At 37.2% G+C, this 17,465-nt stretch overlaps 1 protein-coding gene across 2 annotated transcripts in view; it reads left to right on the plus strand.

Moving 5' to 3' along the window:
• The window catches only part of LOC133522641 (blood vessel epicardial substance-like), an 82,706-nt gene that overhangs the window by 53,207 nt on the left and 12,034 nt on the right, over positions 1–17,465 (plus strand). For both annotated transcript variants that reach the window (XM_061858021.1, XM_061858022.1), the window contains exon 3: positions 12,216–12,318. In XM_061858021.1, coding sequence (XP_061714005.1) covers positions 12,216–12,318 — 103 coding nt within the window. The remainder of the gene's footprint in view (positions 1–12,215; positions 12,319–17,465) is intronic.

Below are 17,465 nucleotides of genomic sequence, written 5' to 3' on the forward strand. Positions count from 1 at the left end.
CTTTGCATAACGTCAGCAAGTCAGCATAATAAAATGCATAAAAAATATTATGTGATTTTTTGGAAGCTTATTTATTATAAGCTTACGGTATCCCATTGCTGGGCAAAGGCCTCCCCCCTCGATTTCCACTCGTCTCGGTTTTGAGCAATCTCCGGCCAGTCGTTGAGATATGCGTCCTGGTCGTCCCGCCATCTCCGTCTGGGCCTACCAGATCCTCGCCTGTCTTGTGGTACCCATACCGTGGTTATTTCGACCCACCTTTGTGGGTGCATGCGGCAGACATGGCCGGCCCAGTCCCATTTCAGCTATGGGAGCTTATAATAACGAATTTAGTCATCGTACCAGTAGGTCAATTATATTCTACAAATCGCCTTTGTCGTAATTCTTTTACCTCCTCAAAAGTTATTTTGTCCAAATTAATTAAATCATTGGTTGTGAAGTCTCATCTTAAGGTTTCGTGGTAGAAATTTTCGCAGACCAAAATTAATCAGATTAACTTGTCCGTTCGAATTCGTGCGCGTATTATTAATGGAAAATGTGTCATCATACAGATTGCTTTGCAAATACGTCATTTATCACTATCATTATACTATTGAATGGAAGCTTATCATTTATTAAGCTGACTATCTATTCTGTTATGTTATCCTAACTGACTCATAGTTTATTCATTTTAGTATGTCAGATTATTTCTAACTTTATTATATAAATTAGTTTAATCAATCGAGTCGTTAAGTAAGTCTAGTTTTGACTGAAGGGGTTTTTATCAATTGCTCCAATAATACTTTTTTGGCGTCTAATAACGGTAAATTGAACGAATAAAAATATTAAAAATGTTTCTTCATTCCCGGTCACCGATCAAGCCTATAGAGGTAGTGATAGTGACCCTGCCTATGAAGCCGATGTTCCCGCCGGGATTCAAAGCCCGGTAAGGGCATTTATTTGTGTGACGAACACAGATATTTGTTCCTGAGTCATGGGTGTGTTCTATGTATATAAGTTCGTATTTATATGTTTATCGTCGCCTAGTACCTTTGCTTAGTTTGGGGTTAGGTCGATCTGTATATTAAGATGGTAATACATATTTATTTATTGATTTGTCCCATATTTACATTTAGCTATTTAAACATACCGCACCTCTTTATTATCTGTTCTTGCCCTTCAGTTTCAAGCACTTTTAATGTAATAAGAGCTCTTGCACCTATCGACGCTGAATTCAAATCGCGTACAAGCGAATTAGGTCACGATCCGCAATCCGAAAGTCGTTATTATATAAACGTACAAGCAAATCGGGATCCCTGACATTAGCCAAATATCACTCCAGGTCTGCATTCACAAAGCTGGAAGCAGATAAAATGCAAGACTGGTTTCAGGTAATCCAGTGTACTGTTTCCCAACTTGTTTTGGTCTGCACCAAAATTGATGGCTGTTGTTTCCTTGCAGTTCCGTCGGGAACAGTAAAGACAGTTAAACTTAAATAAAGCGAAATGTCATATTGCTCGAGTGTGGATAGGCACACCTGCAGTGGCAGCATGGTTCCATTTTCCATTTGCCCGTCACTTTCGCGCTTACATACTTGTTAGAACGTGACAGGCATGGTGACAAATGATAAACAGCTTACAATCTTAGCCCTACTGGAGGTGGGGATATGGGACGTACAGTCACGCTCCGTGTTTGTTGAGCCATTTTAGGTTCTAGCTAAATTGGACATTCCACAGCGTAAGTATTGAACAACCAATTTAGCAAGCACCCTAAATAGCTCAACAGTCACGGAGCGTGACCGTACCACAACGCTCCACCTTACAGAAAACCATAATCGTAATTAACTCTACTACCTTTTAACGATGTATCTCGGTAACATACTCGTACTAATACTAATACACTGTTGACGGCGAAGGACCTGCATTAATCTCTTAACTGTCAACATGTCAAATCAATGCAGCTTTGTAAAGGGTTGACAACGCGTGATATCTCTGGAGTTGCAAACTTCGATGCTGTGCAGCACGCTAGTTTGCCATCGTAGTGGTATAATAAAGGTAACCGATTACATATAGTTGCTACGGTTTTTCCAGCTCAATTTATAATAGGTAACACTGAACATCGAGTCATAATGTATTATGAATATTTGAACGCGGCACTGGCGTAAAGGCCACCCTAATGGAGTTTACCGGCAATCCCGCCTAATCCAGAATGGCGGGAGTTTAATACTAAATAAATACTCTTACGCCTTTTTTAATTCTAAGAAACTCTGAATAATGCAGATATTTTGGAACGAAATTGCAAAAGAAATTGTTGACATTCAGTGACATTATGGTATAACGGAGGTCCATTTAGATCCAGTAAATACTTCGTCGGGAAATGTTTCAAATTAGAATTCGATTCTCATTAAACTTCTTTAGAGTCTGACCTTTGAGTCTACTTTCATCTCGTCTTGGCAACGTTGGTATTCAATAAGGATAAAAGTACTTGTAGAAACCTACAGTTCTTACTAGTTAGGTCCACAGTTCTTAAATGCAAATTGGTTTCTTCAAAATTTGCGTTTAGGGGCTTCAATAAGATAAGAGTTGCTTGAAAATAAGTAGGTACCTGTCTTTCAAACAAAGTTTTTAATTTAATTTCACTTAATAGTCATAACTTTGCAAGAGATTAGACATAAGCAGTCAGGAAAAAAGAAATGTCATGTATTCGTCTCTGCGTTCACAACGTCCAGTACAACCGACCAGAAACTAAAAATCAAACAAGAATATCAATATTCAATTTCAATCAACAAACATCCAAGCATATTGAAGCTGCAAAGTAAATATAGCCAGGAAACGTTAGTAAAATTTCATTGAAATTGTGAATCGTACGGCTGCAGCTGAGATACTTGAGATGCACTCTATGCGTGAGTGTTGTCAAGAGCTCTTTCAGACCATATCGAGGGAAGCATAGTTCTGGATTCTAGGATGGTCGTTTTGATGAAGATTTAATCTGACTGGAATGATTCGCTCGCGTTTGCACTTGCTTGGCCAAAAGCCTAACCTGCTAACGGAATTAACGGATTAAGTTTAAGAAGATGTTAGTGGAGTAGGTCTTTTTTCTATTTAACCATTTGTTCACTCTTATGTTATTTTTTGTCTTTCTTCTTCTTCTGTTACTGTTACCTTGAGTGATTTTTCTTACTTGATGGTCTAATCGGAAGATCAGCCCTGGAAGCCACCAGCAACATGCTGAGATGAGACCATTTCGTGGTACTTTATACTTTCTATGTTTTTGACGTTTTTGTTATATTATGTAATTTGTCTTGTTTGTTTTTACGAATAAAATAATTCAATTCTATTATATTATCTTCTAAATTTACGTCTTCCGATGAATAATAGCTTTATACGAGGTTTATATCTGTAAAAGCATCGAAAAGGGTGTTAGGTAAGGATGTGTAGCGCCACCGTGGCTGTTTAATCTATTTATGGACAGTAGTATGCATGATTTGAGAAATGATGAATGTGGGCTGAGAATGAGTGGTTTACTCGTCAAATGTCTTCTTTACGCTGATGACCTGGTATTGCTGGCGTCATCGGGTGAAGAATTGCAGGAGATGGTAACTAGAATGCATAGATCTTTTGAAAGGAAAAGAATGAAAATAAATGTGAGCAAGACGAAAGTAATGGTATTTGAAAAGGGAGAAAGTATGACTAACTGTGAAGTTTTGATTGGTCAAGAAAGAGTTGAACAAGTGAAAGAGTTTGTGTATCTGGGAACCTTGTTCACTAGGGCCGGTAAACATGATGAAGACATTGAAAGGAGAGTGAATGCTGGAAATCGTGTGAATGGGGCACTCAACGCTTTTATGAGCAGCCAGAAGGTGTCGCAAAAAGCACGGTTGGCTGTGCATAGAGGGGTGTTGGTGCCTACACTTGTGTGGTAGCGAAAGTTGGGTATGGCAGAAGAAACATCAGAGTCAAGTGAATGCAGTGGAAATGAGAGCGTTGAGAAGTGTGTGTGGTGTAAAATTACAAGATAGAATTAGGAACAGTGTGCTAAGGGAAAAGTGTGAACTGAACGAAGATGTAGTGACAAAAATTGAGAAAGGTATGTTGAGATGGTTTGGACACGTGGAAAGTATGAGTGAAAGAAGGTTAACAAAGAGAGTGTATAAGGGAGAGGTAGAAGAGGGAGCTGGAAGGGGTCGACCTCGGCGGACTTTCTCTGATCAAATCGGGGAAATCCTGAAGAAAGGCCAGGTCAAGAGCACCCTAAACCGAAAGTGAAGGAAGCGAAAGAGGTATGTCAGGATCGTAGCAAGTGGAAATCCGTGGTCTCTGCCTACCCCTTCGGGAAATAGGCGTGATTATATGTATGTATGTATGTTATATCTGTAAGTTGTATTTAAATAAAATTGCTGCTTTACTGTCTAGGATAGATTTAATAAAATGTCTTATTGACCAAATCACCACTGTCCCGAGAAAATTGGCTATGCCTAGCCATAAAACAGGACCCTTTGCGTGTTACCCGTGTTCCGACAATACGTTTTTATTTCACTATCCGTGTCTAGTACGTTTTACGCCTAACGTTTAACGTTTAGTGTTTTTTCACGCCTGCCAATGAATATTCAACCTTGAAATTTCACTCTTAAGGTTAAAAATTCAGTGCAGATAACCGTAGAGTTAAGTGTAATGGTAACAGAGCCGTTTGGGACGTTTCACGTTAAATTAAGGTTAATCTTTGATCAAGGTCTGGTCTATGGATTCGACCGATACTTAAACAATTTGAACATGCAACGCAATATCTGGGTAAGAAATTGGGTATAGATAAGACTTCACGCGATATGAACACGAATTATCCTTTTCGGGTTAATTGTAGGCAGATATAAAAATACTTATATATTATTGTATAGACACACCCGGTTATCACAAAAATTGCAATGCACAGGTCTTTCGGTAAAAGAAATAAGTATAATCAAGATACTAGAAGGCGTACCAAGAAGCTGTATTTGTACAAACTCTTATCATGCGTTTTTTCCAAATTATACAATATTTAAAAAAAAGTATCTTTTCTCAAACTTGTTGTTGACATGACTTACTTCAAATTAGGTCCGGAAATACTGCATATCAGGTGCGATGAGTGAAGATGATATGTATAGAAATTTCATACAGCCTTACACGCCTAGGCCTGTAAGGCAACCTTCTTTTGTTTTTAAACGTCAAATTATGGCACGTCTTGGCATTCAGCCATAAAAAAACTTATAAGCAAAATTCTGCCATTATGCTTGTTTTTTTTTTTTTTTTTTTTTATCTTTTTTGTGTTTGTCAAATATTATTTCAGGGCTTCCTAAAGGGGAACGAAAATTTGATTATTTTTGCGCTACGACACACGGTTTAGGGGGTACAGCCCTATAAAGTTTTTTTTTCAGTCATGCAGAAATCTATATCAAATTTTCGTTCCCCTCTTAATAACCCTAAAGGAATAATAAAAAAACACAAAAAAGAAAAAAAATAACGAAAAACAAAAAGCGTAATGACATGCGTCGTAGCGCAAAAATAATCACATTTTTATACCCCTTCAATACCCGACGCACTGAATAACCTATCACATTAGGACATCAAATAATCATCATCATCATCCTATTTTTTACTATTATTATTTCATTGCAAGTTTGAGAAAAGCACTATACAAATCTCGGCGAGAAACGTTCTTCGTTTCCCGTCCTCTATAGTAATGTACTATTTCTTGACTTTGTCCTTGTAAAAACGATCATGGTAATATAGGTTATAGTTACAATGCCGTTCATTTTATTATGTATATATTTTTACGGCGTAGGTAAATAATACCTGAATTTAGGAAATTAATTAAATTATTTTTGCGAAGGGTTATCGTCCGTAGAAAATTTAAATTTCGCGTCTTTTTCTACAAAGTCGTTTGACCGATTATAATCATTAAATGATGTCGGCTTATAATACCTGAATTTGCCCCATATGCTGTCAAAACATCAATCTTAGAAGGCTAAAATTTAAAAAAGCAATCTAAACACTACAGTGACCGTTTAACATCATGCTGACCATAAGCTACACTGTCACCATAGTACGGTCACAGACTAACTGTTGACCCATCTACGGTTCAAGTTAATTTGGTGTTGTAATACTAACGCTATGACCTCTCTAATGTAAATAAACCTTAAATGGATCAAAAATTAAAGTCCGTGACTGTAAAAAAAACCAAGAAAACGGGATCGTCATCTTGATTTAGACAAGTTAAAAATAAAACTTTATTTTTCTTTCCACCAAATATTATTCCTTTAACAAGTTAAACTTAGACGGCAAATTTGATGAGACTGAGCTATCTAAAACGTCAATTTCACTATTTACCCATATCAACGTTCAGTTCAGCAGTTTCAAAATAGAACCGAAAACCTATTCATGCTTCACAAATGCAAATCGAATGCGTATTTTACACGATTACGTTAAATTAATCTGATTATAGGCTTTTATCAGCCATGTCGCCATTAACATAGTTCAGCCGATATTATAACGAGCCCTGTCAAGAGCTCTAGATCTCATTTAGATCAACTGCAAAGTTCTTAAGCCTTTTAACTTTACTTAGACGCGACTTCCGAGTAGTGATGTTATAGAAATGGCTTTTTTTAAATAAATATTCGGGAATGTGAAACGAATAACGAATTGTACTTAGTGCGCGACTGAGACACATACCAATAATAATATTGAATGTAAAGAACAGATGAAAACAATATTGGAGCTATAGAAATTTTAATATCCGCAAAAAACAGATTCTTATGACATTTGACTTTGAATAACTTTCGACGCGCCCACGATCTATGCGTCGATTTTGAGGAGAACCTTAAAAACACCATAATGAAGGTGAATGAGAGTTGCCAGCTTATTTTTAATAGATCAATGAACATTTGGGCCTACGAAAGGGTTTACTTACAGTTCGAATATAGACAGTTTGTCATCTTAAACATTGCAGATTTAGGAGTAAACTGTTATAAGCGAACTACCGAGGTTATACGTTCGTAACGCGGCGAAATTTGCATGGAACTAGCGATAAACTTTTGCTTCTTATTAGAAGCTGAGATAATGGATTATATTGCTTACAGTCATAACTGAATGATAAAAACAGGTTGTTAAAATCCTGAAGAAATAAGTACCAGAAGTGATATGTTATATAAAAATAAATATGTGCCAGGGTTATGTTGAAAAGTATATATTATTATAATATTTATATTCGGAAAACAAAAATATCGTGCGAATACGAATTATTCTTTGCAGTCGCAACTCTAGTCAGAGCACTTCAATGTTATCTCGAAGATTAAACTGGGTTCAAGTTAATTTATCTTACATTTCCTAAGGTTTTAGTGCGGAAAACTATAGATTGCTGTACTAACTTAGTGCTCCTGATCGTAAAAATGCTGCAGCTGGTCTATTTTATGCGTATGAGATCTTTTAACCAGACTGATTTATTTATTGTTTTAGATTCTAAATCGTGTTAGTATTAGTACAAGCTGGCAAATAAGTCTGAGACCAATCCAGCAATGTATGGAAATAAGTCACAAATGTGTGTCTTAGGCAGAGACATTCCAGTTAGAGAGAAATGCCTCACTATGCAGTAATTTGGTCAATTGTGTTGCAGTCTAAATATTAACACTTCTAAAATGTTTTGGCATACCACGGCACGGAGGAGACATTTGTGTAAACGTGACACATTTAGGTCTTGAAATATAACGTACTACCACCGATAAGACTGCGCCAGTGTCTGCTATTATTTTGCACCTCTTTTTATAACCCTTTTTCCTTTAATTGGTTCATTCGATGCATAAAATTGCACTATTTTCCTGGCAGTGCCGCATTCTCTGAAACGATTGTGCAATTAAATATGTTAAACAGTTTTTATGTTGGGTATACTCCTTATTTTATTTGAAAAAAAAAAAATCGATGTAGTCTAGAAATACTAGTGTGATCTAATTGATGCCTAGGATGATGTCATTAGCAGAATAGGTTATCGTTATCATTATGACGAGAAATTGCAAGTACCTACCTTGATAACCTTTCGTACTTGGATACTGCAACGTTTGCAACGCACTCTTCATGTCTAGTGTTATTTGTTTCCTTCTTCTTCTAAGTAGAATCCTCATGTCTGAGGGTCGTGGACAACATAACTTGCTCTATGGTGCTTTTCATCCTGCTGGCATATTTTTCGTCTCATTTGTTTGGGAAACAATCTATTTCATAAAATAGGAGTAGGTACATATACATATGACAACGGAAAAGCAGGGAGAAGAATATCCCAGGTAATTATCAGTTTCCACTTAAGACTATTCAACTTCGAGCGTTGATTCCTATTATCTGATACGATAGAACTTCCAATAGTCAGGAATCAAATAATGTTGTTAGACTTACAATGTATGTAATGAGATATGGCAATGTAAGTATCAAAGTCCGATTTAACAATGTTATGGTAACTATGATCATTTGCAATATCTACCACGCTTAAATATTTGCGTTTATATAGTTGGTATTTTTTGGAACATGCATTAAAGTTACTATGCATTTTACACTATTTACTAAACTCAACAAGGAACTTTTTAACCGCTCTTGAAATACCTAAGCATTGCTAGTATCAGTTTATGTTCAATATGTGTGTATGGTACTAGGATTGTGATGCTAACAATCTATATGATTATCTTTAAATTCGATTTGAAAGCATCTAACGCGACTTAATATTGGCCAGAGTAGCTTTGCCATATGTGATATTCGGACGGTAACTATAACGGCTACAATATATTTAATGCTGTCACGGTGTTCGAGCAGATAAGCTGGACTTGTGACCTGGGGTTAAACCGCAGCTCGTACTGGACATCCGCTATTATCATGTATTTTATAATTTTAATGGCTTTGCGCCGGAAAACGGCTGGCAGCCAAGCGAGGCAGATTGACATTACGGATATAGATGGAACTTTTCAGTGTCCGAAGGTTTCCTAAATACGGGCATCTTTAAAAAAATCTAACTGCTTATAACCAGAATTAGATAAATTAATTTAACAGTACTTCGATTCAGACATTAGAACTACGAAATAAAAAAAAAACGGTTAAGATCCCTTCATCCAAAGGATGCGATCTTGAATCTTGCTCTGATTCGGTTCTCCTTGTTATTGGCATAATAGGTATGTACTTTATGTGAAGCTATAGTAACTTTCCGTTTATACATATATTTATTATCCTCCTTTTTCAAAATTTTGATACTGAATAGATACTTGAAATATGATCGATCTAACATTACATTTGTAATTCTAATTTCCTATTCGAACTTTATACATCTAAGTTGTAATTGAATTTTCCTTTGATCATGTTTCATTTTTACCGCGTTCCGAGTTTCCTCCTTACGCCTAGCATCTCCCAATTTAAAGGTTGGAGTCCATATTTGGTATCGGTTCGCGAACGTAATTGTCATATTTTTATTTTGATCTTCACTAAACTGAAAATTATAGATGTCATATACGCAGAGGCCGGAATTTCCGTGACACTTTTTAATTGTATAATGTCTTCACATTTACCGACTTTACCCAAATGATATCAATAAATACTTTTTTTATAGAGAACCTAATGAAACACTTGTTACCAAAAAGAGACTATAAACATGAAATTGAAAAAAAAACTGAACCTGATTAAGTTTTGGCACATCCACTTTGTCATATACGCGCGATGGGTTGAAAGGTCCCATAGAAAATTTGAATTGCGCGCCTTTTTCTACTGTCAAAGTTTGAGTGTAACTACTAACTTTTCATTTTTACCCTTGCATACCTCTATTTCATATTTTTAACTACTCAAAAGTTATCTGGAAGAGATCGCACTTCAGCAAAAGACTGCATGTTGTTTACCGCTGTTTTAATCTTCTTTAATATGTTGTGTTCTACATTGTAAAATTGACCTATGCTCAAAGATAAAAAGATCATTGCTCAGAGCTAGCCTGAGATTGAACCAGCGTCTTCTAAAGTCGCGGCATATCTTTTTTGTAATAAAGTTTTACGTTTAAGAAATTAAGTTAGACATTATTCTATTGATATGATGGTGAGCTCACACGTCTTCTGCGACTGAAGGCTTTGCAAATTTTTTCAATACCCTTATTTTACATACTGTAGGCGTTGGTGAGTATTTACGAGTAGGTGATCCACTTAATAAGCATGTTAATTGAAATCATGTTGTCCAATGGTATCACAAACAGCATAATGCACTTGCTATTATTTGACGCTTCTATTTTATATTCCACTCCACTGTGCCGGCTGCTGACAGTTGACGCGGGTAAGAGCTTTTCCGATTTCTCTATGGATCGGGTGTCATCAGTTATTTATTTAGTGTCGATACTGATGACTGCATAGAACGCCACGTAACATCAAAAAAACTTGTGCATATTGATGACTGAGATCTGTTACAACATCATACGAATACGAGTTATCCTACCGATAAAAATCGAACGATTCATAATTCGAATGCACTAAATAGTTTGAGCCCGGGTCGATGTCTCAAATTACCACGCTTATTAATTACAACAACTTACGTGTCATACTCCTGAGTGCGCGGCTAATGCGATTATCACATTGATGCGGATCTGCACGCCGCCCGGTGCGTGAACAAGGCAGCGCTATGCACGTATATAGCGATGTTCCATTCGCACACCAAGCGACGTGCCGACTTATCCAATGTGAAGACTTGTTAATTGCACTGCGCCGCTTTGTCCGCACTCATTTTAATTAACAACTTCTCACGGAGTTTATTAAACTTTGTTTATACACCTTTTTCGCTTGCCGTCACAGGCATTTTTCTCGTTAAATCTGTTCATACTATGGAAATGTCGGCTGTGATGCGAGTCAGCGGTTCCTTTATCCGATTTTGTTGCCGAATTTAGGAGCTGTTTTGATCGGATCCAGTTTTCGGAGGGACGCTTTTGTCGCCTTTTATAGGTGAAATGAGAATGGAAGCTTTAATTTAATTATTTGTCTGTTCTTAGCGTTAATCTTAGTGTCATCTTCAGGTACTGGTTCGGAACCCAGGACCCTTAATTTATATTAAGATCAAAGTAAAACCACATTTTCTATTTCCTCCTGTGGCACACAGTGTGCTAAAAACTCTTTCTTTAGGCGCACTAGTTATTTGTTTAATGAAATTAATGAATCTCTTAACGATATAGATATTTTTGTACATAGTTTGTCCGTGTTCAAGAACAAAGTTCGGCAAATTTTTGTTTTCTAGAAATTGATCCATTTGGTTCCAGTCATATTTTTTCATAGCTTTGTATGTTTTGTTACTTTACTTGCGTGTAGTACACAACTAAACCGGTAATTTATAATTGCGAAATTTACATTTCTATGTAATAGTTTTCTTAGTAACGTAGGAAACTTTAGGCCTATTTTTAGTTCATTTACTTTAGATATATTTGTAAAAGGCTGTTTGCTTTCTAAAAAAAATAAATAATAAGTTCTTCCTTGTGCCGGCGTTGTCATGCATGATTACAAAAACAGTTATTTTTCATGGCACAATTTTAGCATTCCAACCAAGTCTGTATTACCAGTTCAGGTACACGTTTTGTTTTAGTAAGGATAAACATGTGAAATAAGCATGCCTAAGTCTAACATGTTGCCTGCCAACCTGTCACTCAAACCTCTCAAGGGACTACTTAACGAGGCGGTTAAACTTAAATGTTTTTTTTTTTTTTTTTTATCAAGGGCAGTACGGTCAAGAAATAAAGAGCTAAATCAAGACTGTCGGTTCTAAATCTATGGTTGTATCGTTAATTTATTCGTTCACACAGATACCATCAGTCGTAAAAGTGCATGGCGACTGTATCAATGAATTCATTTATAATTTCTCCATGCGATTTCGCAGCTCACTGTACAATATTCATGGAGCTCTTTTTAAATAAGTCTTATCTGTGGAGTGTGGACTACACATGGCAACCCTGCCAACTCTCTTAATTGTTGCCAACTTGGAATTTTATTTTATCCTATTTATGTTTAAGCTGCTACTTTAAGATGGCAATACGCTCTTTTCTTGAGGGCTTGAAAGTTTGAAGACTTGAAAGTCATATCGGTTGGGAAATATCGCAGGCAGGAGGTATTAAAAAAACAATCCTCGTGGCAGATGTGGGTCTTGGGGGCCTTAGAACCTGCTAAGTTTAGCACGTAAGTTGTGAAATTTCCTATAAAGAAGTAAACAGACGTTCGCTTTTTGCAGACTGGTGGTGTCGCAGAACCAGAGGGCGCTGCACATCGTGTTCCCGCACCACTTCCTCGACTCACCCGAGTGGTTCGGCGTCTCCACCGATGAGTATTTCCAGGTATACTATACTATATACTAAACGTGTAACATAAATTTTAAAAACCTATTTAACTACTCGAACCACCCACCCAGCATCAGTCCCTACGCTAAGGTGTCATAGCGCTTGCTGCGTTTCCGCGTTGAACCGTGATGGAAAAAATCTGCGCCAGGACCTACCCGGAGCGGGAGCCGGAGCCTCTTTGCTGCAGACGACGCCCTAGCTCCCCAAGAAATGTTTTCGACTTGTTACTCTTTATTCACAATTTGGGTCTGTAACCTGTAGTTAATGAAATATAGCACCTACACAGAATACAGGATCAGGATATCTACCAATTTATTAGCATAGGCAGTCACTTGCGAATAAACCTTGAAAGGTCAAATCAAGTAGATGTACGTTCGACATTGACAGTTTGGCTAGTAGAATTTGTGCGCCATCTTTACACGTGTAAGTTTTATGTAGTAGTAGTGTCTGTTATACTTATATGTAGTGTCTAGCTTTATTTTTTAGATTTTCCTCTTTTATTTAGGAATTGAGAACTGATGAAGCTTTAACCAAAACTCAGAAGAAGAATTTAAGCGTATTCAATATACGGATAAAACTTCGTCAACGAATGGGTCTCCTAATTTTAAGTAATTTTAACTATAGGTGCGTAAGTATGCGCTGGCAACACGAGCGGGACAGCAATATAATTACGCGCGGGCGATGGAGATAGAAATAGGCGGATCAATGTACTAAATTCTTCTTAATTTAGGTTCTATGACAATAGAGTCAATCGTGTCAAAGACTCGAAACAATATCCTGTAGTTTCGCAGCGCAGTTTGCCGACCTAAAAAACGGAATGTTATCTTTTATCTATGCTAAATGCGGCGGCGGCAGTGCTAACGCCGGATTTGTGATTTCCTCCAGCAAAATAGAGAATTTCCTAGGAAATAGGTTTTAGAAAATGTTATAAAATCTCCTTACTTCTACTAGAGCTAGTGGAATAAATTAAATTAGATTCTGAAACAAAGTTACCGCTTAACAACTTAGTTTGCTAGCTGCGCTGTTTAAACGGTGCTTATCCTAATTGTAACTAATATTTGGATGCCAAACTGAGTTTTAGCTCTTTATTTGAATCGTTTATTTGAGACATAAATGGATGTAGGTCCTAATTTATTTTTAACTAAGGATATAGGAGAGTTAACATTCACGATTTTGATGCAGAGTAAAATAGGCCAGTTAGCAGAAGCGTTTAATGCGAACTTTCTTACTTCAAAGCCATTAATAAGGTTCTTAGCTTTTGGGAATTGGAGGAAAATGTCCCTTCTGTTCCCGAAACTCAAGAGTGGCCAATTTCCTTCATTAATATTTAAGCAGGGCAAGATTTGAATGTATGTTGGATATCTTTTCTCAGATAAATGCAGAAAAAGTCCATGTCTGCTTAGGCCAATGACTTAATCAACTCCAATAACATACGAGTATTGCACAAATTTCATTCTGTAATTTGTATGTGTGTTGTGTTTTTGTGCGCTTCATTGTGCAAGATATTGCAAATGGCTGTAAGTACAAAAGTAAGAAGAACAAGTAATGGGTAAGAATATAAGTTTTTTTGTTAGTCTTTATTTAGGTTAAATCGTATGTAAAGTACCTACTTCTGAGTGTTTTCTTTTTTTAATACCACGTCAGTGGCAAACAAGCATACGACCCGCCTGTTGGTAAGCAGTCACCGTAGCCTATGGACGCCTGCAACACCAGAGATATTCCTTAAAATAAAAATATTCCTTCGCGTTGCAGACCCTACCCCACCCTATCCTACCCTATTCGATAAACGTTGGCTATTTGCGAAGTGCGTGGTGGGGGAAATAAGCTATGTGGGAGAAATGTGAACTTCCTTGTGACATCTTTATACTTCATAAAATTCTTCTTCTTCCTCGTTCCCGTATTGCTGAGGATTGCGACCACACATGATTTGTCTCCATTTTGTCCGGTCGTAAGCCGTGTGGATTGCACGGTCCTCTTCATAGCGTTTGACCATATACGTGGCCCACCCCGTGCACGTTTGTCATTCATTCGGCCTAAAATCATATGTTCCTCCACATCATGCATTGGAAACCGCATACCATGACATGCCCGAAGAACCTAATGACAAAAGACAATGTTCATACAATTACACATCTGTAAATTTTCAGATGTTAATGTATCCCATATCAATATCACCCTATACCCGCCAAGGCCGCGTCACAGAGCGAATACACGTAAATAATTCTACATGTGTCCGTTTGATTGCGTTTAAATATTGAGTTAATCGCTTCGTTAAGCACGTTTGGTGCAACCGACACTTACCTAATTGCACACAGTAGCTATACATACGGTATGCTAATCCGCGATCGTTAACAAAACATTCGTATGCACTCCATATTCAGAAGGACTTAGTTACTATAGAAATCTCTCGGGAGATGTAACTTTTTGGTATAGCAAGGTGGTGGGCGTGCGCTTTCTCTTTCGTTTGCGTGGGTTATGGTTGCGATTGCGTCGCTCAACCGCCCTACAACGTAGTCTTCGATTATTGGTAATGCACGCAATTTACATTCTTTTTACAAGCTTTTATTTAACTTGCAATGTATGTAATCTTTTGTAGATAAAATGCAACTTTCTCATCAGATTTTGAGGAATAAAGAGAGCCTTGGTGTGGTGAAAAGGTATGAAGTAAAAGATTATGGCAGATATCAGGTGAACTTTTTGGCTTGGGATGGTAATAGCAAGGCGTCAAGGCAAAATTATAGTTTCTCGAAATATACGTGTTTTAGTTACGCTGTCAAGTGAGATGTAAGTAATTGCAACCATTCACATCCATCCCGGGATAAATCAGAGGAATCCCGGTAGGCTATTGTTTCAAATGTAACATTTGTCACTAAGAATCGTCAACAACCATATGCAGGGAGTATTAAGGTTCCAAATGCAACAATAATTGAGGTATTTAGGCACGTCGACTTGAATCCTCATATTTAATCCTAGCATCAATCCTTAGGTTTGGATTAGTGATGTGCTGTGAGAAAATTTCCGTAATATTCTCAAGAATATCCTATGCTCTAAGGAAAAAAAATGAAAATAATATAACGTATTTCAATAATCCTCCTAATAAAGCTTTTATTAGTATACATTGTGTTTTTCTTTATTTTATTCTAAATAATTATTTGAACTCTTATATTATGGTATTTACAATGTGAGATGAAAGTCATAAATAAATATTATAGGACATAATTTAATTACACAAATTGATGAAGTCCCACAGTAAGCTCAATAAGGGTTGTATCTGAGGTACTTAGACAACAATTTATATACTTAAATACATGGAAAGCACCCATGACTCAGGAACAAATATCCGTGCTCATCACACAAATAAATGCCCTTACCAGGTTTTGAACCCGGGACCATCGGTTTCATAGACAAGGTCACTACCCACTAGTCCTGACCGGTCGTCAAAAATGAATCGTTTTAGACATCTATAAGGTCCATAAATACGTACCTTACAGACTAACTACATACAATAGATACACACAATAATCACAAAAAAAATACATCTTTCCCCTTTTTATTATATAAGTTCTATTGATATTATCAACAAAGTTACTCCCACAATCATAAGCAATATTTCGTAAAACAGTGAATGTTTTTTTATAAATATGAGCAATATTCCAGGTAAGGTACAACACTACTTAGGATGTCTTCCTGCCCCAGTTACCACTGGATTAATTATGCAACATCTAGGTTAACTTGCCACGCAGCACCAGCCACATTCACACTTTAGAAATCACAACTTGATTTGATATTTACTAGTAGTTCGCCCGAACAGAAACCTCGCGACAGGTGCTTAATTTTTCATCCCTCTAACCTTACTCGTTAATCTATAGACCGAACCTTCTCATATTTGAACTAACAATGTTATTTACCTGAACTGCGTTTCTGACAATTTTTATGAAACATTCAAAATACCATACTAAAAACTATTAAAATGAAAAGTGCGCTCCTAGTTAACTTCATTGGAAATGTCGATTGGGGATTATAGAGAGTTGACCAAATAACATTCGGCTGTCATATGGACACAACAACTTTTGGACCCGGGTATGTCCTTAAACTACGTCCAAAAGAGAGGTATGGGCAATGTGAATGTCATCTGGCCTTGTGTGGCAGGGCACAGCACAGCAGATGTCATTCCAGATCTAGAGCAGAGCCCAACTGGGGAAGTACCTCCACCTTACAGAAAACCGCAGCCAAATAACACTTGACCCTACTCATAGTGTTGTGTTCCTGCCGGTGAGTAAGGTTGCCAGAGCTCAACGAGGGGGGGTGGGGTTAGGGTCGGCAACGCACTTGTAACTCCTCTGGAGTTGCAGGTGTACATAGGCTACGGAGACTGCTTACCATCAGGCAGGCCGTATGCTTGTTTGCCACCGACGTAGTATAAAAAAAAATGTAATTTAAAGCCCTCCAATTTGGCGATGTCCGCAGGAAAGTCGCGATTCGAATCTTCGTAAGACCTAGATACCTATAGTTATTGTCGTTGTCAAATCAATACCTATCAAATTACATTCAGATTTTTATAGTTCAAATGGGTTTCCTGAACTTCGTCTCGCTGTTACAACGTATTCGATGTTTTAATTCGCTAAACTGCTCAGCTATTTACCATGTTAATCAGAGCATAAGGTTATTAGAAAATTCACTAGGTAATTTACATCGCCCAGTGCACTTTCCACATGTATATGGTATAGGTAGTCTTTACGGTATGAAATTGATGCAACGAGGGCATTTTATTTTATGGACATAGCCGCTTTGCTTTTCGGTTTTGTACGCCGTGTGACGTCAATATGAATTTTGTATGAATGGGTAACTACGGTTTTTAGTTAGAACCTACTTTTACGTTAAAAAAGCTAGCAGTTAAAAGAAGGGAACGAACATTATCTAAGCTCAAAGTGGGCAAAACCGGCATGTATTTTTTTTGTTGGGAAATGTGTACAAACGCAAGAATTAAAAGCGACTCAAGAGCAGGTCTAGACGGTCTTACCTGATAGACGGTTTTCTCACATTGACCTTGCCTAAGATATTTTACCTTGATTGTAGTGCAGTGGTTCCTAACCTTTTCAGTCCTGTCACCCCTAAGACTAACTAGGGATCCTGATTTTACCTCT

This window comes from Cydia pomonella, chromosome 11, assembly GCF_033807575.1.
Source record: "Cydia pomonella isolate Wapato2018A chromosome 11, ilCydPomo1, whole genome shotgun sequence".
Classification (NCBI taxonomy): Eukaryota; Metazoa; Arthropoda; class Insecta; order Lepidoptera; family Tortricidae; genus Cydia; species Cydia pomonella.